Source organism: Phalaenopsis equestris, unplaced genomic scaffold (assembly GCF_001263595.1).
Source record: "Phalaenopsis equestris unplaced genomic scaffold, ASM126359v1 Scaffold000251, whole genome shotgun sequence".
NCBI lineage: Eukaryota > Viridiplantae > Streptophyta > Magnoliopsida > Asparagales > Orchidaceae > Phalaenopsis > Phalaenopsis equestris.
In genome coordinates, this window is record NW_018164693.1 from 166,685 (window position 1) to 193,412 (window position 26,728).

Consider the following 26,728-nt stretch of genomic DNA (forward strand, 5'->3'; position numbering starts at 1 on the left):
TTGAAGTGTAGAAATATTTAGGAGATTTGAGAGTTTATTGGCTTACTAAATTCTTTAATATTATTTTAAAAATTAAAAAGATGTATGAGTGGAGGAAAAATATTTTGGTCCCCATTTTTAAGAATAAAAGGGATGCACAAGAGTGTGCAAATTATAGAGGAATCAGATTGATGTGTCATACTTGAAAATTATGGGAGAGGGTAATAAAAGATAAGTTAAGACGTGATACAAAGATTTCTCATAATCAACTTGGATTTATGTCGGACAACTCTACTATTGAAGCTATACATTTATTGAGATGTTCGACAGAGAAGTACAGAGAAAATAAGGAAGATCTACAAATGATTTTTATTCTTTTAGAAAAAGTTTGCGATAAGGTTCCAAGAGAAGTCCTTTCAAGAGTTCTAGAGAAGAAATATATTCATATGACTTAACATTAAAAATATGTATACTAGAGATGTTACTTATGACAGAAGGAGAACTGTCCAAGTATTTTTATATATCAATTGAATTACATCAGGTATCGGCTTTAAGCCATTATCTTTTTTGTTAAGTTATGGATACTCTTACTAGAACTTTATAGGAGGATGTACCTTGTTGTATGCTTTTCGCTGATGATATCCGCCTTGTGATAAGACTAGAGAAAGAGTTAAAAAAAAACTTGAATTATGGAGGTCCACATTCGAGTCTCAAAGCCTCCGTTTGAGTAGAACTAAAACTAAATATATTGAATGTAATTTTAATAGTAGTAGCTCTAGCGGCATAGTTGTAACTATGAGTGATCAAACCAATAAAAGGTGTGAACGTTTGAGATATCTCGGGTTTGTTGCTCAAAGTGATGGTGAAATAGATGGGATGTTATTAGTAGAATTCAAGTCGGTTAGTGGAAGTAGAGGAATGCATTAGACCTATTATGTAATAGAAAAGTACCACTTAGACTGAAAGGAATTTTATAAGATTGTGATGAGACCTGCAATGCTCTATGGCGCATAATGTTGGCCTTTAAAAGGGAAGCATAAAACAAAGGTTAAGTATTGCTATGAAGAGAATGTTAAGTGGATGTGTGGCATGATACAAACAAAAAATTAAATGAATATAGCTGTGATAGGGTTGGTGTAGCTCCAGTGGCAAACAAGATTAGAGAGAGTCATCATAGATGATTTGGTCACATTAATAGATGATTTGGTCACATTTGGTCACATTAAACGTCGGTCATCTGATGATCCAGTTAAGAGAGTAGTTATTTTAGATTCAACTAATGTGAAGAAAGGCAGAGATAGACTTACAAAAACTCAAGCATATTGTATAAAAAATGATCTTAATCTATTAGAACTAAATGAAATATGACACTCAATAGGACGCAATGGAGAAAAGGATTCACGCAACTGATCCCACTTAGTGGGATATAGGCTTGTTGTTGTAGTATTATATATGGCATGCTCTTAAATTGAAAACCAAATGGACACAAGAAATAGTTGAATAATTCACTCCAGTTTAACCTAAGATTAATTTGGATACGGTGAAAATTATTAATTTGATACCATACCAAACCATGTGTTCCCTTATACCATTGTCGACACTATTTTGGTTGGGGGAGTTGCCCGTAAGAAGTTGTCGATCACCGGAATCGAAGTCCCGTCACTTGCTTCGGAATGACGTTTTAATTTACATATAGTTTTAAGTTTACAAAAATATGAAATCAAACTGACCCCATATTTTTCATAGTTTAAATGAAAAAGCGTTGTACCTCAAACCTTGTATCTGTCCCAAAGAATAAACGCAAGACTTGAGAATGAGGTTCGATCAGATAAACTAACAAATATATAACGTCCGTTTGGTCTGCGAAACCGTTTTATTTGCCGACAAATTCCCTATTTAATATGAATAATTAAATAGAGTTTATATTAAATTGGTTTCGGATAAGCTTCCTATAAGAAAGAGCCCCTATAGTTAATTACATCTTGATATCTTAAATGACTGAAGCCACATAAGAAAACTCTCGATAAAAATCAGAAAATATTATCTTCAAAGAGGTCAAAAGGATAGAACTTTTCAACGAAATCGGACAAAGAGGTGTGCAAAAGGGAATAGTTCAAACTTGAAACATTTATTATAGAATCCAAAGAAAGAAGTAGGGGGTGTCATAAATCCAAAGGAGAACCTCGGTGACTTCCCAGTCTATCATATGGTTTGACTTCAGTTTCGGGGAAGAAATATTTAAGTGTTTTATCCTGCCAATTTTATTTACTTAGAGCTTACATTCGTGTGAAACGATCACACAAATAGCCTGAAAGATATGAGGATTTAGATCGTGATCGTGACGGACGACAACGACAACCTTAGAACACTAAGACGATTTAGAGTTTATATTGTACAACAGAGTTATACAAAGGCCTAAAGATAAGTTGAGAATTTATGTTGCATAAGAAAAATATACTTTTCTACGAAGCAGAAATCCTGTAGATTGTTGTTTTAACTTTTAAGGAATGAATGATTTAACTGATGTATACATGTTCTGTTGTTGAAGATGGTCATGTTGCTCACAATGCTAGCTCCAAGCTCCTTGTCGTGACGAGTTTAAGTTTTCTAGGGTGTCAGGTTATGATATCAAATCAGGCAGCCCTATGGTTGTAGTCCTTTAAACATTTTATGAGAGACATGTTGAGATTGTACAGTGTATGGCATAACAGTAGAATGTGTAGCACAGGATAACAGTAGATTATGCAGTGAAAAAAGAACAGTACAACATGCGGTGTAAAGAAAAGGTAAAAGGTACAGCAAGAAAGTGACTGCAAGAAAGTAACATGTTATAAACACAAAACAAACTTGCATACCTGGGAGATCCGTTGTTCATTAGGTGTAGTTGATGCAACAGGTACAAATAGAACAGGCTGAAATGCATCATATAAACGAAAGCAAAAGAAGAAAAGAAACGGAAACCGGAAAACTCGAGAAAGAACGGTAAATGACCCACGAAAAATAATTCGGGAAAAATCAACGAATAATCCATGACGAAAAGCTCGAGAAAATTGGCGAGTAACAATTCAAATAAAATCCTCAAAACCTCGAAAAAATTCAGGAAAAAAGACCACGAGTGCTTTGTCCAAAAATTTTGATAAAATATATGAAAATTTCTGAAAAGAGAGGACCGCAAGCACTCTGGTAGGGCTAGGCACAGATATATATTTATATTTGAGGGTCGTCGAAGGCTACTCGGTCACGCGGATGTATAAAGCCCGTCACTCGACTAGAAGGGTGTCCTATTGAACCTAACTTAGGGGGGTACTCCTCGGCCCAAACAGGTAATTAACAGGTGGACAACCAAATTTTTTTTAAATGTATTTAAAACTTATATTTTTAGCATGCATATAGGTTTCAAGCATGCAAAAGTGGATTGTATTAATTTTGTTTGTGGCCAATATATATATATATTTGTTTGAAAAAGGTGTATCCGTTCTTATCAAATTTGTTTTTATTAGTTTTGAGAAAGTGTAGTTGTCCACGAGTCGATCACACTATCGGGCGTGGGACCGCCACCAACCTAAGAAAGTACGGGTCAACTACCGCTAATCTTATGTCGGTGAATGATATTACATCCTGCGATTCATCAGGTCCCTGGAAATGGTCCTGATGTCGTAGGATGAAATATCTTTCCGATCTATCACCGGTGTGTCTTTGTCATCACCGCCCTAAGCCCCAAAACAAAACTGAATTACTTGCTACCTTGCTTGATGGTTTCACGTATAGCAAAATGCTATACGTGGAAGCTTATGCATCGGACATAAACATCGAAAACCGAACCAAGAAGCAAGGAAAAAAAGAACAAAAATGAGGTGAGAGAGAGGAGACACTGATCTACCTAAAACACCGAAAAGACGGAGGATGAATCAGCCATGAAAACTCGTAACGAAAAGACCTAAAGAGGTAGGGCCCAAGGTCCTTGAATCAATCCGAAAGAATATCATTTTCTCACTTTTATTAGAATTGGATCAACCTAAGGAGGGTGTCCTTTCCAAATCCTATCTCGAACGAGTCAAAACGGACCCGAACCGACACGACGATCACCCAGAAATGACCTCCTGATATCGGTGTCTAACCTCCAAAAATATCTTCCAGGGGCTCAATTTAATTCAACCAAATGCTCTCCCAAATAGGACTTGAAAATCCTCCAAATTCCATTAATTGAACAAAAGGAAAGTGACCCATGGAAGACTACCATCGGCACCTCCAAACTTATGCCAAAATTAAGATTTTTCAACTCCCAAATTAATCAATAGCTTCAAATACCAAATAAACATAGAATCTTCCAATAAAGCCACATAAATGCTCACGGTCGGGGTCAATAAAGAAGAGGAAGCAGCCATCAAGGCTCTCGGCCAAGGCCATCAACAAAAAAGGAGCTCACGACTAAGGCAAGAAACAGGGCCAAAAGAGGCTCACGGTTAAGGCAGTAAACAGGGCCAAAAAAGGCTCACGGCTAAGGCAACCCAAGGCACAAGAAAGGCTCGCGACCAAGGCAACCCAAGACACAAGAAAGGCTCGTGGCCAAGGCAACTTAAGGCACAAGAAAGGCTCGCGGCCAAGGCAACCCGAATCAATTTCACGAGGATCTTTGATATACATAAGAGAGTACAAAATATAATCATAATTTTGGGATGACAAATTTGATCCACCAACAATCATCCAAGTAATTCAAGCCCAACAAGAAGGATCAAATCAAATTAAACAACCCTCAATATATCTCACAGGTAGGAGTAGGAAACCATCTAACAGCTCTCGAATAAGGACAACACAACACACCAAGACAAGTTCTTGGGTGAGGGCCTAGAGCAAACCAAATCAAGCCCCCAAGCCACCTCTCGGGTAGGGACAAGTATAAAGCACAAACATAGGCTCTCAGGTAAAAGCTAAACCAGCAAACCGAGCCCCCAACCAGAGCCAAAGTACAAGCTTCCGAGGCTAATAAATGGAACACAAATCATTAGGACAAAACAACAACAACAACAACAAAGCCTTAATCCCACTAATCATTAGGACAAAACCTCAACTAAAACCAAAGCCAAAGGCCTCGATGAAATCAATATCCCATGCTTCAATTGTGCAAACCGAGTACCAACAAGAATCAAACCGAGCAGCAGCTAAGGCTCAAAACCAGGTCACGGCAAAGGCTAGAACATCCTCATGCCCTCGAAACATCAAAAACATAGGGCCACCACGTGTTTCAAATAAGAACAGATATAGAATTTTTTAAATCAAGGTAAACTTCTTCATAGCATGCATTTTTTTAAGCCAAAAAAAATTATAAGATGTCAAAACCGAGTATTCCACATGCATGAAAGACCAAATAAACTTTCTAATATTCCATGCTAGATAAGAATAAATGAAAAGCTTCATGGTACATATCCTAACATGTTTGCAAGAGGAGCTAACATTGTCTCAAAGCCATGTTTCAACCCTCCTAATTGCTTTCAATAGAAACATGCCACAGTAAATAAAAACATGTCATAGTTTCACCATTTTAAGCAAGTAATCAAGTCTAACTCCTAGAACATGCTCACATTTTCAATGTCTAGATGCTTGAGTAACATATATTTCAAAAATATAGGTGCAATATCACGCTAACATGCTATACCATCCACAACACCAAACTCAAACGCTCGGCAGAGGGAAAAGCGAAAAGAAGCAAAGCACAAGAGGGGGGAAAAAGGTACCTCCTTGCAGCAAAAAGCAACACAAAAATTTTAAAAGCACTCCTCAACTTCAATCCTTCCTCTAATAATAAGAGGAAGCCAACCCAAGCACAAAAAAACTAAAGAAGCAAGTGAGAAAAGAAAATAGCAGAGTTTTCCCTCCCTCCAAGAGATTTTCGGCCCACTGAAATGCTCCAAACAGACCCTAATATAGACCAAAGAAAAGAGAAGGAATGATTAAGAGATCGTATATGGCTCGAGGGATCAAGAGAGGATGAGATCCTCGCAGAGGATATGATCTGCCGCAGAGAAGATCGAACGCAGAACGCAAAAGATAGGATACGATGGATGGGCGCCTTCAAGGCTTGTCTCGCGTGCCAGAGACGAGCGCGGGAACGAGTCTCTCCAACGGCACGAAGGAGCGGGCCAGGCAACCGAACGAGCCAACCCTAAGGACCACGGGATCGAGAGCATAGAAGGGGAGAGGAGAGAAATAAAATCAGGTTAGGGACTAATATAAGTTATTAATTATATTAATAAGAATAATAAGAAAGTATTATTTATTATTATAATTAACATTTAAATGTGTATTTTCCCTCAGACGTGTCGTCGTAGTGAAACAAATGTCTCCCCTAGGCAAAATCGACGTTCCAGACGCGTTGGCGCAGTCCTTTTTGTCATTCGGAGTTGTTTGGACAACCTTGTCGACGATCGGGATAAAAATGCGTCGCGACCCGAATTACGTTAAAAACTCGGCTCGAGCTCAATCAAACAGGACGGCGAAAAGCTCGACAGCGCCAGATCAACGTGTACAGTCAATCCTAGGGCCAATGGTCCTATAGGGATGCTTCTTGAGCTTCCTCACAGTAGCCTCACCTACTAAGTGCTAGAGGTCAAAACTACTATGCGGAACTTCAAGTCGAGGAAAGAAAAGCTCGGAATTTCTAACGGGGAGAGCTCCTTTGCTTCTAGGAATAGTCGACAGGAAAGTCCTACGACTAGACCCTAGGCTATTAAAAAGAAGAGACTAAGCCTCAATCAAAAGTGAGGTCAACAACCATCCAAATTAGTAGATCAAAATAGAAAAATCAATAGAGTTACTTTTGTCAAGTGATTACAAATTACTATACTCTTATTAAAAACAAGCTATCACTTGGGTGATAACATTAATCTTTTTTTTTATTTTCATGCACTCTATAATAAATGGCATGCATGCCAGAATCAAGTAACTTAAATTACAATCAGCCAAACAATCCAGTGCAAAAATTTTCATCTAGCTTATGCCTTAATCAAATCAACTTACACAAAGAGCTAGATATGACTAGAAAACTAGAATTCACATCAACTACATTCGCTTGTTCAGTATCTAATCAGAAGCAACAGATAACAATAGCTTTAAATTGAACTAGTTGTACGAAATAAAATAACGAAAAAAGTAATGGCACAAAGAAATTACATTTAAAGCAAGGAGCCAATAGTGCCGCATTGCTACATGCAAGTCAAACATCATAATCATTAAAAGTCAGTGTCCAGTGCAACAAATAGCAGAAAAAAAAAGGTATCATTGCACCCAGGTTTTAGGACATGCTTTTAGGGCAATCAAAAAAGCTGGCATGCTTAAGCAGTCAAAATTATTACTTACAAGGGATCCAGGATAAGAAGACCCACCTTCCTTTTTTCTTCCTTTTCTCTTTCTGGATCAATGTCCGTAACACAATTTTTAACCTTGTAGACCTTTTTATGCCGTGAATCTACTATGGCAGTCAATAGACGATGTGACTTTGAAGATAAGGAAGATGGCATAAACCTCATTTTCCGCAACAGTCTCCCTTGAGATTGTAAAATTCCCTGATTTTGTAGGAATACACGGATTAATCCTAAAGGATAGCTTGGTTTAGTTATAGAAACTTAAAAAAAAAACGTATTAAAATTTCAATGTGATTTTGAATAGAGCCCTGCTTCAAACATTCCTTCATCTGTTTTAGCAGTAAAAAATAACAACCTTTGCATGTCTAAGAAAAAGATGGGATTGATCATGGTCTGCTTCCTGGACAGATATGTCAAGAACCTCATTCCCAATCAGCAGCTGTAAACTCCCATCACTCCATTGAACGAAACGTGCATTGCTTTCATACTGCAACACAGCGTGGAAACATATACTGAACATTTAACGACAGCAAAAAACACAATCGAGTACATTTCCAATAAAATTAAACTAGAATTCAAGTAAGAATAATGAAAGTATAAGAATTTTTAAGATCACAATTAACTGTGCTTTGAATTTGCGTGACTGGACCTTATGTGATTTATTGGATAGATACTACATTTGAGTAAAACTCCAGCATTCTGTTAAAAAAAGAAACTTAATATCCACCTACAGCAAAGATGCATGTCTCCATTAATAAATGTAATAGCAACCAAAGCAGACATCTGATTTTAAGAACAGGTTGATTGTATTTTGTCCATAGATGCTGGCAGAATGTACTCATCCATGTAGTAGTTTGACCTTTGCCACAAGTAAAACCATATCCAAGGAAGACTAAAAAAAAATGCAAACTGGTGTACTTTGAAAACGATGCTTGAAGAAACACAAATAAAGCCTGCATGTTCACTTAGATAAAGCAAGAAGATAATAGGTGTCATCAGATGATTAAATGATTTTTGGTTGTTTTACTCAAGTTAATTCATTTAAATATTCTGGCTAACTAAAAAATTCTTTCAGGGTTATTCTATTTCTTCACAATAGAAAGGGAACGACATCAATTGTGCGACTTAACATAAAGCGTTGTGGTAAGAATAGTAGTTCAAACTCACTGAAATACTCCAAACCATAACATGTTAAGACCAGGTGCTTCTTGCATCCCATAAAGATCACTATGATTTGCCAATATAGTTTTCAACTCAAATTGCCCAAATTTCTTTACGAACGTTACAGCATTTTCAAGAAGAAAAGAACATGAATAGTTTGACACTGAAATAAAATGCCCTGTGCCTTGTGGTGTAGACTGACTTGAAATGATGACATGATGGCAAATCCCATTGGATAAAAAAAGTACTCTTAAAAGCTCCGTTCTTAGCCAAAACTCAAGTTCCTGCATCTTAAGCAGGACTGGCCAGTTGAACGAAAACATGCCATAGTATTGAATATAACAATGAGTTTGATGCCAGAACATATATTTGTGAATAACAGTGAGAGTATTCCAACTGATATATTTGCCTAAATAACAAGGAAAATGTAGTTTAGAACTCTTTAGCATTGGCTCAATTTTTCAAGCACAAGCTTGCTATCGCATGTAATATCACTTCAAATCACAAGCTTGACTCCGCACATAATGAGACTAGATGCAGATATATCAATTCCTTGTTTTATGAAATCACGGCAGAACAATAAAATTGGATAATATAACAGCACAGAAAACAGATGCATACATCACAATCCATGAAACATCCTAGCCCACAAAACTATTGAATATAAATTATTTTATTTGCTTTGAATAATATATTCTAATAAAGATCTGCCAAGTGAAGATCAATCACGGACCATCTAGTACAGCCTCGAATATCTCTATAAACCTTAGAAGCAATCTTAACCGTCCACATTTACGTCCTCAACAAGTGCAAAAACCTCTAAGAAGGTTTCTTGTCCTAGCGCTCGAGATATGTCTCTCAAGAAGGCTCTCAAAAATGATTCCCCTAGGGGAGGAGATTCCTATCGACAAGTTATCAATTTCTCTGATATCCTAATCGATACCACAACCCCTAGACGGACTCTAATCACTTGCCCCAACCTCAATCCATTTATCACAGGCTTTTTGTACTATTATCATGAGAGATGGAATATACTGACTTGTATAATTATTGTGTTGTATTTCTTGCACATGGTATAAATGTTCAGCTCTCTGATGGTTCGCAATGCTTCAACCAACTCAATCAATATTTTCAGCATGGAATATCAACCTTTAGTATATTCCTTAACCTACTCAAGAATGATCACCGCTATAAATATCAAGTGACAATTCATTTAAAAATCATTTGAATCTAAGCCTTTGATCTTTAAACATTGCAAGTCCCTGACAACCATACTAAAGGTTTTTTAATCTTTAGATTTTGCAAGTCCCTTACAACCTCAATGAAGTTCACCAGCTCATTCAGTGAAGTTAAAGGATCCACTATAGCACTCTCTCGACATATCCAAACCTCTCATTTTATTGCTCTCCTTTGCTTTCCACTATTATAATTAATTTGAAATTTATTCTTCAGACTCTGGGTAATAATTTATCAGACTTCTCTCTCAGTCATTCTATTGCTTTTCTCTCTCCACTCTTTTTTCTTTCTCAAGTAACTTGATGTGTAATTCACAAACTTGTAGTCCTTTGCTCTCAAATAGTGAGATAAACTTTCAACTAAATAATTACGAATGTAGGTAACTCAACCGAAAAACAAAAAACCCTGTATCTTCTCTTTGTGCTATGACTTCTCTCTCTCTCTCTCTAGCTCCTCACACAGAGCAATCAAAATGTGATTATATCCTAATCACATTCTAGAATTCTTGTTAGCATGTTTTTCTATTCTCAGAGTAAACAAGCGTGCACTCCACATTTGAAGGAAGGAAAATTCCTCACCGCACCTAATTTACAAGAAAATTATTTATCCTTAAACTTTGAATAAAAATTATCCCATAGAACATTAACCAAGAACACCACAACCCATATTGAAGAAAATCATATCTGAGACTGCTTTATCATTTCTCAATTAAATTAATACATATTGTCAGTATTTTGCCAACTGCAAAGAATAAGGATCTTAACAACTTGGCATACGAGGGAGAGTTGAAACTATGTAATTGATTATCATTTTTACATGATTGTTAACAAAAATGAATCTCTAAGGTTAAAAACAAATACGAACAAATCCTTATACATGAGGAGACAATTCTACCATGAAATGGATAAAAAGATGACATCCAAACATAATAAAAAAATCCGATTACCATTAAAGAAAGGAAATAACCAAAATAAACTCACTCATGATATCATACATCAAAAACAAAACGATTGATCAACAAGCATAGAGAAAAAAGAACCTCAAAAAAGTGATTTACGGATATTAGTGCAGGTCATTCATGAAAGCTTGTTAGGTCAAAGTTATTCACTTACATTGGTTGTCCCATCTCGATTTTTAATAGTTCTCCAACGAACAATATTATCCTCTAAACGTATACGCTTCTTCATTCCTGATTCGTCAGTTACAAATGCATCTTCTTCTACATGTGTTGCGGGATCAAATGGTTTTTGTTCAATACCCATAATATTAGATACCCGAATCATGTTCATCTGCCAAAGTTAGCATAATTTAATAAAATGATCGAGACAAGAAAAAAAGAAGCGTAAAACATCAAATATATATATATAAGAGCAATGCATGAGCCTCCCCCTAACATCCAGGGCTAGAAAATGGTTAATGTGTGTATCTTGCACATGTAAAGCAAAGAGGATGCATCTGGATTGGACATATGTGACCTTTAAGTAGGACAACGCAACAACCAAATCATTACACCGGGTTGTGGTACACTGAACTAATGGCCACTGATTTATATCATCATCATCCATAAATGCAATAATTAGAGCAATGCATGAGCCTCCCCCTAGCATCTAGGGCTAGAAAATGGTTAATGTGTGTATCTTGCACATGTAAAGCAAAGAGGATGCATCTGGATTGGACATATGTGACCTTTAAGTAGGACAATGCAACAACCAAATCATTACACCGGGTTGTGGTACACTGAACTAATGGCCACTGATTTATAGGAAAATGTTCAACAAAATAATTGCTCTAAGGAGAGTTTATCATTATATGTTGAAGGTTTTCGAAAGGTTGGATTGAATGAATAGAAGTCACGATCATGACTACGCAAAATACAAAAACTACATCTCATAATTAATAAAATAAGATGCCAACTTGTGCAAATAGCTTAAAGGAATATTTTGCATGAGCATGTTCCCCCCATAGAATTTAGAACAAAGAAGTAGACAACTAGCAGGATAAAAATTAACCAAATAAAGGGATTGTTGACAAAAGTAGCTCACTTGATCAGGTCGGCCAGGAGGTGGGTGTAAAGGAATGTTGATCTCTAATGGAGGACCAATTGGTTTCTCCTTTGTTTTTTGGTCAAGATTCTCATCTTCAAACTCAAATTGTGCATCTTCATCAGGCACCATATCCTCCGGCTTGAGATCCTTCTCATAGATTTCTTCCTCTTCCATTGTAGACCTCTACAAAAAGAGAAGTTTTTCGATTACTGGCACCACTAACACATACAAATAAGGCAAATAGTAATAATCATTAAATATAATTTAGTGATTAAATTAAAAATCACTTGGTTATTTTCACACAGTTAAGTGTGCAGCCATTAATTTAGCCTTTATAAATTAACCAGCATATCTCAATTGAGCTTCTATACACAGACAAAATTAAAAAATTAAAAAATTAAAAAAAATCCATGAATCACATTCCCAATTCAGATTTCAATAGAAGTAAATAAATAAAGAGGATTGACAGAGAAAACACCCAAGTAGTTGGGATTAGCATGGCGATACACAATGCTCAACTTCTCAATGATGACTACTATAATTCCTAACAAAAATTACTCAAATGGAAGATTAAAACATAATCCAAGATCATGTTTCATGACCATATCTATGTTGCACACAGCAAGATACCTAACTTACAACAGCTACAATAGTTGAACATAAAATAAAAAGGATAAAAATAGTGGTGTTGAAAGCCAAAAACTCACATGTGAATCTTGTTCAAGATCATTTTGAATGCCATACTCCTCTCCTTCATCTTCATCGGATTCTCCAAACACATCACGAACTACTTCATTGTCCTTTTGTTCATCAGTTGACCTGTTGCAAAATCCAAAAATGTCAGTGGATGCTCAACATATTTGACCCTAAAAAAAACAAACCTCAAGAGAACATATAACCATAAACAGTTATTGCAGTTCATTTTTCCCATTAAGTGTCTAGAAACATGAATAGGTGAAGGGGCAAACAAAACTCGTCTGCATACCATATACAAGTTACTAAGAAAAGCTATTTAACCATGCAATCCATATGGAATCACCTTCGGATGAATTGGGATGATTATGATTCAGAGCAAAAAGTCAGCAACCAAATTGTAGAGATAACAATAAATATTTGGCAAGTCTATTATAGCATAGCTTAGAAGGGCAAAAATATACATTCTCATTAAAAAAAGAAACTTTAAAAAGAAAAAACACATATCTATGAATATACATCAGTCACATGCATAAGAAATTACCTTATATTCCTTGTATTACCAACTTCTTCATCCTCATTGTGAGGCTGGGAAAAGTGGTTCTCTTCAGAGCCCTCTGACTCAATGGCATATACCTCTCGCCTTCTACTTGTTGCTGTCCTCTGCCCATATCCCTCTTCTTCACTTTCAGCATACTTACCTTCACTCCGCGCCCTCTCATCACTAACTTCTCTTTCTGGGGAACCCTCACTCTCAACTTGTTCAACGTCAATATCATGAGCTTCCAGCTCACTTTCCACTTCAACTTCGCCTTGCCCCTCCACTGCATCTTCACCATCAGCCTCGCCCTCATATTCACCATCAGCCTCTGCCTCCAGTTCCTCGCCCTCTTGCTCCCCACCCTCCTGTTCACCGTCAACATCAACTTCAATTTCAGCATCGGCTTCCACATCTTCCTGCAAAAGGCAAAAACAGAAAATGAGAAGTTATGGCATGAAACTGTAAATGGGAGATTCAATTGTCATCACTTAAAAGAGAGAGGACATTGACTTTTCCTCACAAAGAAAACATAACATTGAAGTTAAAACCCAAAATAAATAAATAAATATTTTCCAAACATCTCATAAAACGCAAATTTCTGCTCTAATAAATATCCAAAATAATATAAAAAATAAATAGTTAAACGTCATTTCTATTTTATTAAAGAAACCCCAAACTCAATCACTTCCCTCCTCCAAATCCGAAGCAAGCAGGTGAGCCAAACAATTCGAGGTTATGATGACAGCAGAAAAGAACCGAAAACAATTCAAGGATCGTAAACACGCACCGATGGGTAATCCGACTGGTTTGCTGCCGCCTCGTGCTCGGAATCGATCTCTTCTTCTTCCTCCTCCTCCTCGGACTGATCGCCGAAGAGGTTCTGCATCATTATGTTCCTGGTCTCCTCGTCAGCATCTCTGTCTCCCGCCATCACTCCCTCCCTCCCCCTCTCTCTCTCTCCTTAGTAGTCCTTCTACCTCTTCAGGCTGGCGAGCAACGCCGCGCGATTCGATGTTCTCCTTCACCGAAGCATTGCTTCAACGTGAAACCGGCTTCTAGACCTAACGCCTCACTATGGTATGGATGGTTCGGTTCGATTGGGCCGACATAAATAAACCAGTCCAAGATAGCTTCGTTGGCGCTCAGATGAACCGGATGAAACAAGCAAACTCATTTATTCATATTAATACTCGGCTAGAATTAATAATCTATTAAAATTTAATCCCGAAAATAATATAATTAAATCACAAAAAATTTCTTTCTATATTAAAACTCTTTTAATAGGAAATAAAATCAAAATTTCCTGTACTTAACTCGATCCTACATGACTCAAACTATATATGACGCTGGCTATCAAGTAAAATGACGTTTTTCTTTTACTTTTTAAAGAGTATGACTAAAATTTTTGTTCAATTATTCACGATGCGCGACTATTAGAAAAAGGTGTGGGATTTAGCAACTTTTTAGTATTTACAAACATACCACACATTTCTTATGTATTAACATATCCAATAAAAAAAATTTCTTTCTTTTTTGATTCCTAGTTAAAATTATTTAAAATTTAATAAAATATAATGTTTTTTAAAAACAATAAAAAAAGTTTAATGTATAAATATTATACAAATATTATTTATTTATTATATTGTTGGTGTTCGACTCTTCTGCTTAATGAACAAATCGGACACGAGCTACCCAGCGATCTGAACATGATTTATTTGCGAACAAAATGCTTTTTTGACAGCCCTAGCGGTGTTACGTTGCAGGTTAGATTTACACTGAATAGAATTCATCAAATCCAATAAATTCATGTTTATCAAATCGAGTTGGTGACAGGAAGAGATTGTGAGCAATGACGGAAAAAATATGGCTCGCAATACGCCTCAAAAGTGACGGAACGTGGGATCGAATGATATGCAAGCAATATAAATTTAATTGAGCATTAAATTTATTATTATTATTATTTTGATTGGATTTAATTAAATTCATAATTAAATTCTATAGAGAACATGCTACCAAACACCGTTTAGGCTTGGGAAAATTCTCTTGTAAGTTCATTGATAGAATTTCTATATCTTACTATTTATTTTAAATATACTGATAAATTCATATAAGAGATTAGTGTAAGAGGGTGTTATGAATTTCAGTGTAGAGAATACTCTCTTCGAGTGCACAACTGACTATCCGATCCATAAAGGACATAATGGGCCACTTGTTTTTGGGGCTTGATGTATCACGTTACTAAACAAATCATTCAGCCCACTGGGCCGTGGCATCGAGAAAGATCATGCAATGGACGGCCAAGATCTACTGATATTAAATCCCGAAGCTGCGTCACACCTAACGTAAAGGAATCTATCGGGTTTGTCATCGAATGCACAGAACGGACGGCAGCGATTCGTCCAACCTCTACTGGCCAACTAAAATAATTGAGGAAAAAAAGAAGAAAATAATTTTGGGGCTCTTAGTCCGATCCTGTTTGGGTCGGAGCCGAAGCTCCCCGTCTTCTCCTCCAAGAGAAAGAGTTCGTTGAAAATTTCGCACTAATTCTGATCACTTTATCTCGCTGCCCCCCATTTCTCGCCGAGCACAGCTTCACAGGAATTTTCTTTTTTAATCGTTTTTTGTTTCCTCTTCGGTCTCGAGAAGCCCTAACCCTAGCTCCAGGAAGCGCGGGAAACCCTAACCCCAATTACTCCGAAATCGACGGAAGATCGCCATTTGGGGGAATACGAGTAGCTCCACTGCCTTGGACGGGTTTAACTACGGAATCTGCTTCACGGATCGCAGGGGAGAGTGTTTAACAGAAGGAAAACAGTCTGCGCAGCTGGGGTTCCACTCCTGTGGTGATTTTTGCTGCTCGTAAGGCCTAATTGGGTTTGGAGATTTGGAATTTCTGCACTTGCTTTAGGTTTTGTCTGTGGCTTTGTTGGGTGAGCTTGTTAATTGATTTTTTTTGGACATATATGACTTGTTTTAGTGGCGGCGGCTGTGTTTTTGTGCAAGGAAGTTAGTAATGTGTGAGTCTGCTGGTTTAGGGTTTGAGGTCCAATGTTTTGTCTTTATTTGGGTGCGACGGAGCTAGAGGAAGAATGTGGTTTTCTTCTTCTTTTGGCGTTCTTGTCTGCAATTTTTGCAGATTGAACTCGCGTGCTACTTAGCTTGTGTCATGTGCTTCTGAATTTAGTTCAAGAGCTTGCTCATCTAAGTCATTGGAAAGCTTGTATATGATTGGGATTTTTATTGCTGTGGCCTACGTGCTTTTGTTCTCATTTGAGTCCCCCACCCTCACGCCCTCCTTTTATATAGATCTTAAGGTCCTGGCTACTGATGAACACACAACCGCAGCATGGAGCTTGGTTTCTAAAGTATGAGTTCAACTTGTTGTTGCAAAAATTTTCTGCTGGATGAATATGTTAGGCTCAGATCAAGATGGGAGAATATGTGTCTGTGAACGAATCTCAAAAGAGGTGCAGTGAATAGTCTCTTAAAGTTGACAATGGTCTGTGGTTTGCCATAAGGAGTCTTTTTGGCCTGATATATGAGAGCATAACCTGCTAAGTAATGCTGTGCTAGTGTCTCAAAATCGAGCCTGGTTTATTTAGCTCAAGATTCACTAGGAATCCTTACTAAATAATAACATGCTTAACTTTCATTCTTGCTTTCCTCACCTATTCCTAATGGATGGCAACCTTTTAGTGATATTTTCTCTATTTCTAAATTCCTCTACTTACAGATTGTCTGGCTTACATTATTATGGTGATACCTGCAATAATTTAGATAAACCTTTGAACAATTGCATCTTAATACCTTTCTGCAACATATTAAGCCATTTCATTTTACTTCAACTTCTTTTATCTGATCATGGTTTTTTTTTTCTGGCTTTGTAGTAAATAACTACTCATTTTGTTTTGATCGGTTTTGTATTTTATATGCTTCTTCAGTTCATAAAGCTGATTGCTTGACAGAAATACATATTGCTTCTTTTGTTTTTTCCTCCTAAAGCTGCTGAACACTCTTTTAGAGCATATTTGCACTGAATTTTAACCATCAGACTCTTTTCTCCAGGATCAAGAAGCTGTCGAAGCTCTCAATTCTCATAGATTTGGACATGTTTCAAACCAAAGAGAAAATAGAATAGACAGCTCACAATTGGCCAATGTAAGCTATTTCTTCTATGTCTGGGAATGAAATTACTGGCATCCACAACTTCTTTGAAGAAAACAGCAGTCATCAATCTCAGGTAGTAGGTTCTGGTCATATCGCTTCTAATACCAATCCATGGATTGGTGCCCAGGCGATGAGTGGAGTGGTCCCATCTTCTGATACAGGTAACTGACAATATTGGCCTTCCTTATATATTTAGTCCACATTTTTTTCTCTTGAAAGATGTTTTGCCCTGGTACCCGGTTCATTTGAGCTCATATGGTTTATTTGGTTAGCTTAGCACCTAGTATACAGTTCATGGTTCAGGTTTTGATTTCCTAGCTGTCCCAAAATTTTGATGCTTTATGATCTCCGTTAATTTAAAATTCAATTTGCATTAACAGATTCTAATCAGGGAAATGTTAGGCTACCTTTTCAGACGCCTTTTAGCATAGGTTTATCACAGTTCTCTCTGAAGCAACATATCAATAGAAGCCAAAGTAAAAACCAACAGTTAAACTTAAATGAGTTGATGCATGTTTCAAACGCTCTCCAGGGAAGGTCTGGCCTGGGTAAGTTTCAGCAGGACGGAGTGATTCCTGATAATCTTAGTTTAATGCAGAGAGGCTTACCTAATTTTGGATCTCAAGAGGGAAATTCTCCTGGCTATGGTTCTGGCTTTCCTGGAAGTTTGGAAAAACCAGAAGCATCAACATCCCCAGTTAGTTTTGACTTTCTTGGTGGCCATCAGCAGCTTAGTGGTCAACATCCTGGAATTTCGCAGCCTCACCAAATGCAGCAGCAAGGTTCTAATGACATGCATTGGAAGCAGCACCTGATTGCCATGCAAATGCAAGAGATTCAACGGCAGCAACATCTTCAGCAGCTACATGTTGGAGCGAGGCAGCACAATTCTTTTAACCAGATGTATGGAACAACAGGCCAAGGTGCTACTGATGAATTGCCTGGTATGCTGAGTGGCTTGCCCATTGCAAATGCAGTCAATTTCATGCCAGGCGAGCTCCTGGGATCTCAATCAAAGCCGCCGAACAGTTCTCAAATGTTTATTCCTGGAAACATTAACTGGACACAGCGCAACATACCTTTGATGCAAGGTATTCCAAATGGGCTTATGTATTCACATGACCAGGTTCAGTCTATGCATTCAATGGGATTTGTTCCTCGCCAATTAGATCAATCTTTGCATGGAACTCCTGTTTCTGGTAGCACGGGATCTCTGAACCATTACTTCCAGTTACAAGGTATGTCTAATGATATCACCCCAGTTGACTTGATGTCAAAATTAGGTGACAACAATGCAGAAAGGACATCAGTGCAATCATCCGCACAGAATGTCTTCCGCAATGATCAGCGTCCTATTTCAAATCAATGTTACTCAGGTGCTAGTTTTGTTGCAGGAAGGCAGGGTGCTCAAGGAAGAACTCTGTTTGGTAATGCTTTAGTCCAGAGTACGGACTGTGGTGCTGTTTCGGGAAGCATTCATCAATCAAATCACTTGGTAGAAAGCGTACAAGTTCAGGAATTTCAAGACGGACAGGTACAAACGGATTGGTTGGGTAAGTCTCATGACAGCATCACATCACATATTGCCCCTTCTCATGCCACTACTAGTCTGGATCCAACTGAAGAAAAAATCCTGTTTGGCGTTGATGATAATGCCAATTGGGATGTTTCTCTTGGGGGGAGTAGCAATAGAGTTGCAGGAACTTATCTGAATGGATATCCCATGCAGAATAATGACTGCCTCAATGTATTTCCCTCACATCAGAGTGGGACTTGGAGTGCTCTAGTGCAGGAGGCATTAGAGGTTTCCAGCAGTGACACGGGCCAACTTGAGGAGTGGAGTGGACTGAGTCTTCAGAAGGCAGAACCACAAGCAGGAAATCATTTGGTTTTGTTGAGTGATAATGACAGGCAAAATGCTGTAAGTGATGCTGAAAACAACTTGCATGATGCACCGAGATCGAAGCCTTTTTTGTCGAGTGATAGTACTGCCAGACAAAGCTTCCATTCTGCACGTAGTTCTCAGCAACCCATCAAATACTCGTATGAACAAAATGAAAGGTTAGAAACTGGTCATTCTATCCAATCTGTTCAGCAATTATCAACAGAAACAAATGATGTACAGTTTGCACAAAATTATCAGCCATACAATTTCATAGGGAATAGTTTTCAAGAGAGACAACAACATCTAAATGCTCCTAATGATGTTTGGGTAGTCCAGGGGCACCAGCAAGCTATGCAACACTTGGATTCTGCAGAAACGGGATCAAATCCTCAGGGAATGCAGCATTCATGGATCCACCAACAGAAGATGCCTTTTTACAATATGAATAGCCAGTTCAGTAACAAACTAAGTAATTGGGGCATAGAATCACCATCTTCTAGTGGAAGTCGTAACTTTAAAAATGATGATAATGGTGACCCGAATCAATATGCTCGAAGCAATGACATAAACACTGCAATACATATCGAAAGGACTCATGCTAGAAGCTTGGGAAAGGTTGGTGAAAGCAAAGAAGCTGTGTCCTTGAGCTCACTTGGAGGATCGGAGTCAGTTAAATCTGAAACTAATAACCAAAAGATCCCTGATGAACATTCCTATGTTGCTAACCTTGCCGATTTTATGAATCCCGGCGCATTTAGATCAAACATAGCAACGAATCAACAGCTGCTTAGTAGACAGAGAGTGCATCCTATTAAACATGTTGCTGGCCATCCGATCATAAAAGATAAAGAAGCAGATCAAGTTAAAGACCAGAAACCGCCGAGCACTTGTCCACAAGACTGGGATGCATCTCCAGGTTACATTAACAAAACATCTGGTGAAGCACATGGCCGTGCATTTAGTCAGTTGAGCACTGGTCATGGCATTGATGATGGACGAAATGAGGGAGATGATTCTTTTTTAGATCGAAATGGTCATTTGCGTTTAGTCAGCGGTGGCCAAAAGTTTACAGATCAGTCTTTGGGCTCTCAGAGGTTTCAATTTCATCCCATGGGAAATCTTGAGATTAACATGGAAACAGCTAATCAGGAAAGCCATAAATCACATTCTCATGCTCCTGCTCATCCCACTGTTTGGGGATTGAATAATCAAGAGAAAGAAAATTTTAGAAACTCTCAGTTGATTGGCCATGTGGCTTCAACTAATTCTGTTGATATGGGAAAGGTAATGGTGGTTGTCAAGTTATGGCTAATTTCTTGAATCCTTGCTGACTACTACTCTTTCATTTATGAAGTCTAAATAAATTTATTCCTGTCTGTTGTAGGATTGCTATATTGATCCCCAAAAAAAATCAACTTTAGCAGAGTTGCCACATACGGGAACATTTTCTAGGAATAATCCAGCTATACCATCTTTCAGTGCAACGACGGCTCACTTCTTTCAAGAAAACAGAACCGGTCTTCATAGGTATCTTTGTCATGAAGCTGTTGTTATTGTACTTTTTTTTTTTTAATGAAATTGTATATAGAGTTGCATACACCTAAAATGATAGTTCTGCCTGATATTTAAAGTAAACCATCTTGCATTATCATCATCATCATCACATTGAACTGTTTTTTTTTTTTTTTAATTTGTAGTGGGAAGTGAAAATAATATGGGTGCTTCAATTAACTGAAGTGTGTATATCACAAGAAACATGACATAATATTGTGTTTTATTTAACAACCATCATATAAATCTAAATTATAAAATGATTTGTGGTATTTTAAGTCAATTATTAACCATAAAATTTTTGTCCAACTAGCAAGCAATATGACATTCACTGTGATGCTTAGTACCCCACAGTTGAACTGGTATTTTTTACACCTTTAAGGGCAAGCGGAGTGAACGCATCATGCACATGCACTCTAAAAGGCAACTGTGATGCACTCTAAAAAGGAACTATGAAGCGCTCTCATTGCTTCCTTAAGCGCACTTCACTGTGTACGCTTATTTAAACATTTATATAATGTTTGACAACCTTATAGTTACTTTTCTTTTTGCACTGCAATTTGAAGAATAAGCCTATAGATGTGTTATAATATATATGCTTGGTTCTGTAAATTTTGGTTCTTTTCTCGTTTTTCTTTGGTACTTTTTTGCGTGACCTGCTGCAACCAAGGAAGTATGGCTAGCTTTGACCCCCAAAAAAAAAGAGTGCAATTTGGTGGTCTAACATATAGTTTTATCTGATCAATTGCAGTCAAAATGCTCACATGCTTTTTGACAAGTCGGATCAATCAGACGACTGTACTCGTGCTGCCAGACAGAACAATCCTGAAAACGGCTCGTCTTCTGGTATGCCCGAGGTAGTTGCTTCCGATCGGCCAACATCTCATTTGCAACATATCCAAGCAAATCACCTACAAGGCTCTGGTTTGAAATTGACTCATTCATCTCAGAGGCAGTCCGTGGCTGGCAATCCCTTGCTCATGCATACACCAGCTGAAGATACACATCAGGCATGGTCATCATCCACCACTTCAGCTGTAGCTCTGCCAACCATTCATGAAACCAGTCAATGCGAAAACTTGGATTATAAAACAGTCATGTCTCAAGCCAGAAATGATGCCTTGTATTCATCTACTAAAGGGAACTCATTGGGGATGCTAAATAGCATAAGAAATCAGCCTCTACTTCAGCAACAGAGCATATCTTACCCATCTAGACAGGCACAGTTTGAGCAGTCCGTGAATCAATCATTTGGTAACAAAGTGAATGCTGATGGCCATCCCAAACATCTTCATCCTTCACAGGCACAGGACCATCATGATATATCTCTAGCTAATCAAACTTCTCAGGCATTGTTTCCAGGTATGCCTGGTAAAGTTCCTGCTGCTAGACTCGCTTCTTTTCCTGGCAATGGTGCAGCTTTACCTTCACATTTATACTCTCAAGAAAGCGGAAATTCTGATATGATAAATGCTAGCTCTGATAGAAGAAATGCAAGCCAACTTCTCCAAGTGACAGAAACTGTGCCCTCTAATAATCCTTCAGTTGCTTCAGTTACTTCGCAGCAAGGTCACTTTTCTAAATTTTTCAGTAATGCATGGAGAAATGCAGCCGCTCAGCGAACTTCTGGATTACAGCCTCAGAAGCTCCCTTCTAATTTACTTCAGTCCTTGAATCCCTTACAGCCCCCACATCAGGATGATCAACGTGCAAATAAGGGAGTAAATGCTTCATCTGAGATAGGCACTTGCTCTATTAATTCGCAGCAATTTGCCTATGGAGAAGAAAATCCACTAAAAGGTGCAAAATCAGAGCAAAAACATTCAGTGGGTGTGGACGCACCTCCTAAAGTGGCCAGTGCATCTGAGATGCAGGAGCAAGAATCCAAAAATACCTCAAATAAAGGTTCTGCTCTTTCTATTTCTACTTCTGATCTCTTGATTAAGCAGGACGAGAAAAAGGGAAAGTATGACAATCAGAGGGAAAAAGTGACCTTTCCAACTATTTTGCCGTCGATGAGTGAACTTCAAACACATAGTTACTCTTTGTTGCAGCAAATGGAAGCCATGAAGGGAACTGACTCTGCTTGCAGAGGATCAGATGCTGGTTCACAGCCCAGTGATTTGAAAATGCTAAGCTTTTCTTCCAGGGAGATTGAAGAGAAAAGTGGCAATGCATCTAATCACCTTATTAGTGGAGAGCTGGCATCTTGCAGGCCAACTTCCTTTCCCAGGCAGCATGATCTACAAAATGGTTCTCTCAGTAGTTCTATGCACAATCTTACTGGGATGAATGAGCGCCACTTGATTAATCCTCAAATGGCTCCATTTTGGTTTGATCAATATGGAAACTATAAGGATATTCGGACTTCGGGAATGTCTGACAGCCTTGGGAGTTCTCAGAGAAGCACCAAGGCTGTTGGTCAGCATTACTTTTTCTCAAAAACATCTGAGCAAATGGATAATGATGTCATGATGAAAAGGAGAGGTGATAGTATCTCGGAGAATTCATCACCTAGTGCTGTGGCTGCAGATTTTCGTTCATCTTCTCATTTAAAAGTAATGGTTACTGATGAAATTTTGGTTCCATTAAGAAAGAAGCGGAAAATTGCAGCATCAGATCTGCTTCCATGGCACAAGGAGGTTACACGAACTTCACAAAGCTTGCAAAGTTTCAGGTGTTTGATTCACCTAGTAACTTAAAAGATACTTATTAAGTATATCATTGTTTGAGTTTCTATGTTTTGTTTGATTTAAATGTTTTTTGGTTGTTCACAGCTTGGCTAAGAGGGAATGGGCCCTGGCTACCAATAGGCTGATTGAGAAGGTCATTTGGCTAAAAATTTATATTTGATCTTATAGGTTTTTCGTTTTTTTTTTAATTTTATGGTTTTTAGTAAAGATCTCATTTAATTTTTTTTTATTGTAGATTGAAGATGATACCGAAGCTATGGATGATGTTTCATCAATTGGTCGACCTAAGAGGAGGCTCATCTTTACAACTCAGCTGATACAGCAACTCTTTTCTCCAGTACCTACCAAATTTCTTTTTCAGGATTCCATGATGTCCTATGAGAAGGTGATTTATTACCTTGCTAAACTAACACTTGGAGAAGCATGCAGCCTGATCTCTGGAAGTGATTCTGGATTGCAATTAGAAAGTAGGGACATGTGAGTTTTCCATAACTTGGAATCTTTTTGTATGCACTCATCTTATTTGGTTTGATATTTGGTTCTGCTCCATTTTTTAGATTTGTTATGCCAAATTTCTTCTAACCATGCACCTATGATTATTGTACAATCTGGTTTTGTGATTTCACGATTGATTTTTAGCATGCATGTTTTATGTAATTGTTTTTTAGCATGATGTTTTATGTAATTGTTTTTTAGCTTGATGTTTTATGTATCTGACCATACCATATGCTAATCTAGCTTAGGGCTGCTATATGTATCATCATCTCTACAAAGCAAGATATTTTTAAGTATTTCTCCAGCATATCCTAATCCCATACTTTGCATGCTTTAGGATATCAGAAAATAATAATACACTCAAGAAGAAGCGAGAAGAATTTTTCTCAAATATTGTGGATAATTTCATTGTGAGCTTGCGGAAGCTTCAGAGTAACTTTTTGAGGTATGAATTGAGTATTGCTTCCAAACCTCCACGGTCCTTTTTTTTGGTATTTCCAATGTACTCTTAGAACACCATTTTTTTTAATTAATATTTTTTGTGTGATTTTCAGCTACTACTTATTTTAAACTGGCTTCCTGAACACTACATTGTATTTTGGTTTATCTGTACCTTGAATTTTAATTGACTTTGCCGTGCATTAGAATATATTGTTAAATTCTAATTTATCCTTATATCCTGTAACATATGGTCAAGTATCTCAACACTGTTAATGATTTAATTATGTCATATAGCCATACATATCATGTTTCAAGATATTTCCTGCACTTAACTGATAAATTTAGCTACTCTTCTAAGTATTTTAATATCTGACACCCCAGCTATTACATTTTTCTTGTTGCAATTCAAAAGCGTGCATCTGATGCTACTATTTGATCTCATAGAGACAATTGTCTGAGGCTTGACAATATTTGCTCGCTGCTTTTTGTTGCTCATGGTATTTTGATGTTTGTATTCGTTTTAATTCATATCCATGTACACGATAATTTAACCATTAGCTCAAATTGGAAAGAGTTTCATTTAGGGATTATGATTTACTTGATATGGGTTATTCTTCAGGAATTTTGCATCAGTTGTGGTAAGATGATTATACCTTCATTATACTTAGAGCATATAATCTGTGAAATTTGAGCAATGATTTTGGCACGCCATTGTGAGCCCGTTTCCGACGCATGCTTGACACAGAAATGCATGTGATACTCGTTCAACACGTGTTGTCTTGTATCTTCTCCTTGTTGTCGTGTCTGTTTTCATTCTTCCTAGAGCCTCAACAAACCACCATGGCTGCTAAAATATCATGCAATTGATGCCCATATTGTGCTTTGGACTTGGCAATCTTGGTGCCCTTTTCAGTTCATCAAGTAGAGCCGGGTGTAGTTTGCAGCCGTGTTAAGTGCTTAGGTAGAAGATTGCGGTACTGATAAGGGGTATTTATTTACAAATATAAGAAAGACTAGTTGGAAACACCATACGCGTCTAGCTCACTGTCTTTCAAGGAACTGATTTAGTAATTTCTTGGGGAATGCAATGGCTAGGGGATATGTTGAAATTATTAGTGGAGTTTAATGAATGCATGCATTTTGAATTTCGTTTTTGCATGGTATATTTCATCATTATCGACTCATTGCCGATAGCAGTTAAGTCATCGTCATTTGCTGAGACAGGCTGAAAAGGCTTGAGGGTAAAGTTGAGTGTGGAAATATAAATTATGTCGTTCTCTGCCTCTCTGTTGTGTATTTTTGAAACTTTTTATGAAGGTTAATAATATGATATGGATTTATAATATCTTTGGCTCTTGTTTTTTCTTGCGTTTTGTTGATGGACCTATTAAAAGGTTTACTGCTTTCTCAATGGTTTAGGTTGGAAGGTGGCTCCTCAGTTGTTGATTTTAGAATGGAATGTCAGGATGTGGAGAGAGCTTCCATCATAAACCGGTTTGCAAAATTCCATGGCCGTGGTCCTTCAGATGGGATGGAGGGCTCCACCTCGGAAATGGCTCCCCGTCGATCATTTCCACAGAGAAATGTGACTGTTTTACCAATGCCTAAAAATCTGCCGGATGGGGTGGTATGCCTTTCACTCTGAATTCAAGGCGTAATTCTACTGTTGCAGTTTCAATCACTCACCAGATTTAGGCCTCCCCCTTTTGCTATGCTGTAATACCTTCCAATATAGTACAAGCAGAACATGAGCCAAAAGCTGCTCGGGGAGTACTAATTACATCTTCTTCACTGGAGAAAAGCCTGAGGCAACCACGTGGGTTTGGAAGGACAGCTTTCATCCTTCGGTGTCTTAATATCCTCTTTTTTGCCCCAGTACAGTTTCCTTCTGTAAATTCTTGAAATTCCAAAAAGAAAAAAAATAGGGATTCTATGCTTCCTTATCATTTTTCACAAAATGGAGATGAGGGCTTTTAGCATATATTCTTTTGTTTTTATGAGAAATGATCGAGATATTCAGGTTGTAGCCTAAAGTGAACAGATTCCCTATGGTCCTTTTAGCATCCGATTCTGGTAACTAGTCAGGAAATATTAATCATGTTGTTCTAAATATTAAGATGATTCTCTTCTCCACTTACGGAGTTTTTGTTTTAAAAAGATGTGCAGATGTGTGCAGGCTGAAAGGGGGGTTTTCAAATTCTAGGTTTTTTATACTCTTGACCGTTAGCTTTCCGTTTTATATAATAGAGGATATACTCGGTCAGTTTTCATTGCTGTTGCTGCAGTTCAAATTTGTACCACCCAGAAAGCAATGGAACATTTTCATATAAAATTACTGTACCTTTTGAATGTTTCATTGCCTGAAGGACTAAAGTATTCAATGCATCTCCTTTATCTTTTTTAAGTTTGTTTGTCCTTTTTTACTTTGATGTGATGTGAGTGCTGGTCAATTATTGTAGTTTTCTATGCTGATGATTTTAAAT

The 26,728-nt window shown here is 37.6% G+C and overlaps 2 protein-coding genes across 6 annotated transcripts in view; one reads left to right on the forward strand and one right to left on the reverse strand.

The window, feature by feature from the left end:
* Nucleotides 1-14,097, reverse strand: part of LOC110024200 (protein LEO1 homolog) — a 35,169-nt gene extending 21,072 nt beyond the window's left edge. For both annotated transcript variants that reach the window (XM_020724023.1, XM_020724022.1), the window contains exons 1-7: nucleotides 13,801-14,097; nucleotides 13,017-13,429; nucleotides 12,487-12,598; nucleotides 11,777-11,962; nucleotides 10,847-11,023; nucleotides 7,693-7,824; nucleotides 7,359-7,538 (exon numbers count right to left, since the gene is read on the reverse strand). In XM_020724023.1, the coding sequence (XP_020579682.1) occupies nucleotides 7,359-7,538; nucleotides 7,693-7,824; nucleotides 10,847-11,023; nucleotides 11,777-11,962; nucleotides 12,487-12,598; nucleotides 13,017-13,429; nucleotides 13,801-13,944 (1,344 nt within the window). In that variant the 5' untranslated portion in view covers nucleotides 13,945-14,097. The remainder of the gene's footprint in view (nucleotides 1-7,358; nucleotides 7,539-7,692; nucleotides 7,825-10,846; nucleotides 11,024-11,776; nucleotides 11,963-12,486; nucleotides 12,599-13,016; nucleotides 13,430-13,800) is intronic.
* A 1,386-nt stretch (nucleotides 14,098-15,483) lies between these two features.
* On the forward strand, nucleotides 15,484-26,455 carry LOC110024198. Of its 4 annotated transcripts, none has more exons than XM_020724020.1 (10): nucleotides 15,484-15,872; nucleotides 17,079-17,341; nucleotides 17,561-18,418; nucleotides 18,575-20,349; nucleotides 20,450-20,592; nucleotides 21,368-23,293; nucleotides 23,394-23,442; nucleotides 23,545-23,786; nucleotides 24,142-24,249; nucleotides 25,665-26,455. In XM_020724020.1, exons 2-10 carry the CDS (start codon nucleotides 17,188-17,190, stop codon nucleotides 25,888-25,890), a joined length of 5,481 nt encoding a protein of 1,826 aa, XP_020579679.1. In that variant the 5' UTR covers nucleotides 15,484-15,872; nucleotides 17,079-17,187; the 3' UTR covers nucleotides 25,891-26,455. The 4 variants fall into 4 exon arrangements, with proteins under 4 accessions (XP_020579679.1, XP_020579678.1, XP_020579677.1 ...); XM_020724019.1 differs by having other exon boundaries at nucleotides 17,079-17,171; nucleotides 17,254-17,341; nucleotides 17,561-20,349; XM_020724021.1 differs by lacking the exon at nucleotides 15,484-15,872 and adding an exon at nucleotides 15,890-15,943 and having other exon boundaries at nucleotides 17,079-17,171; nucleotides 17,254-17,341; nucleotides 17,561-20,349.
* The last annotated feature ends 273 nt before the right edge of the window (nucleotides 26,456-26,728 follow it).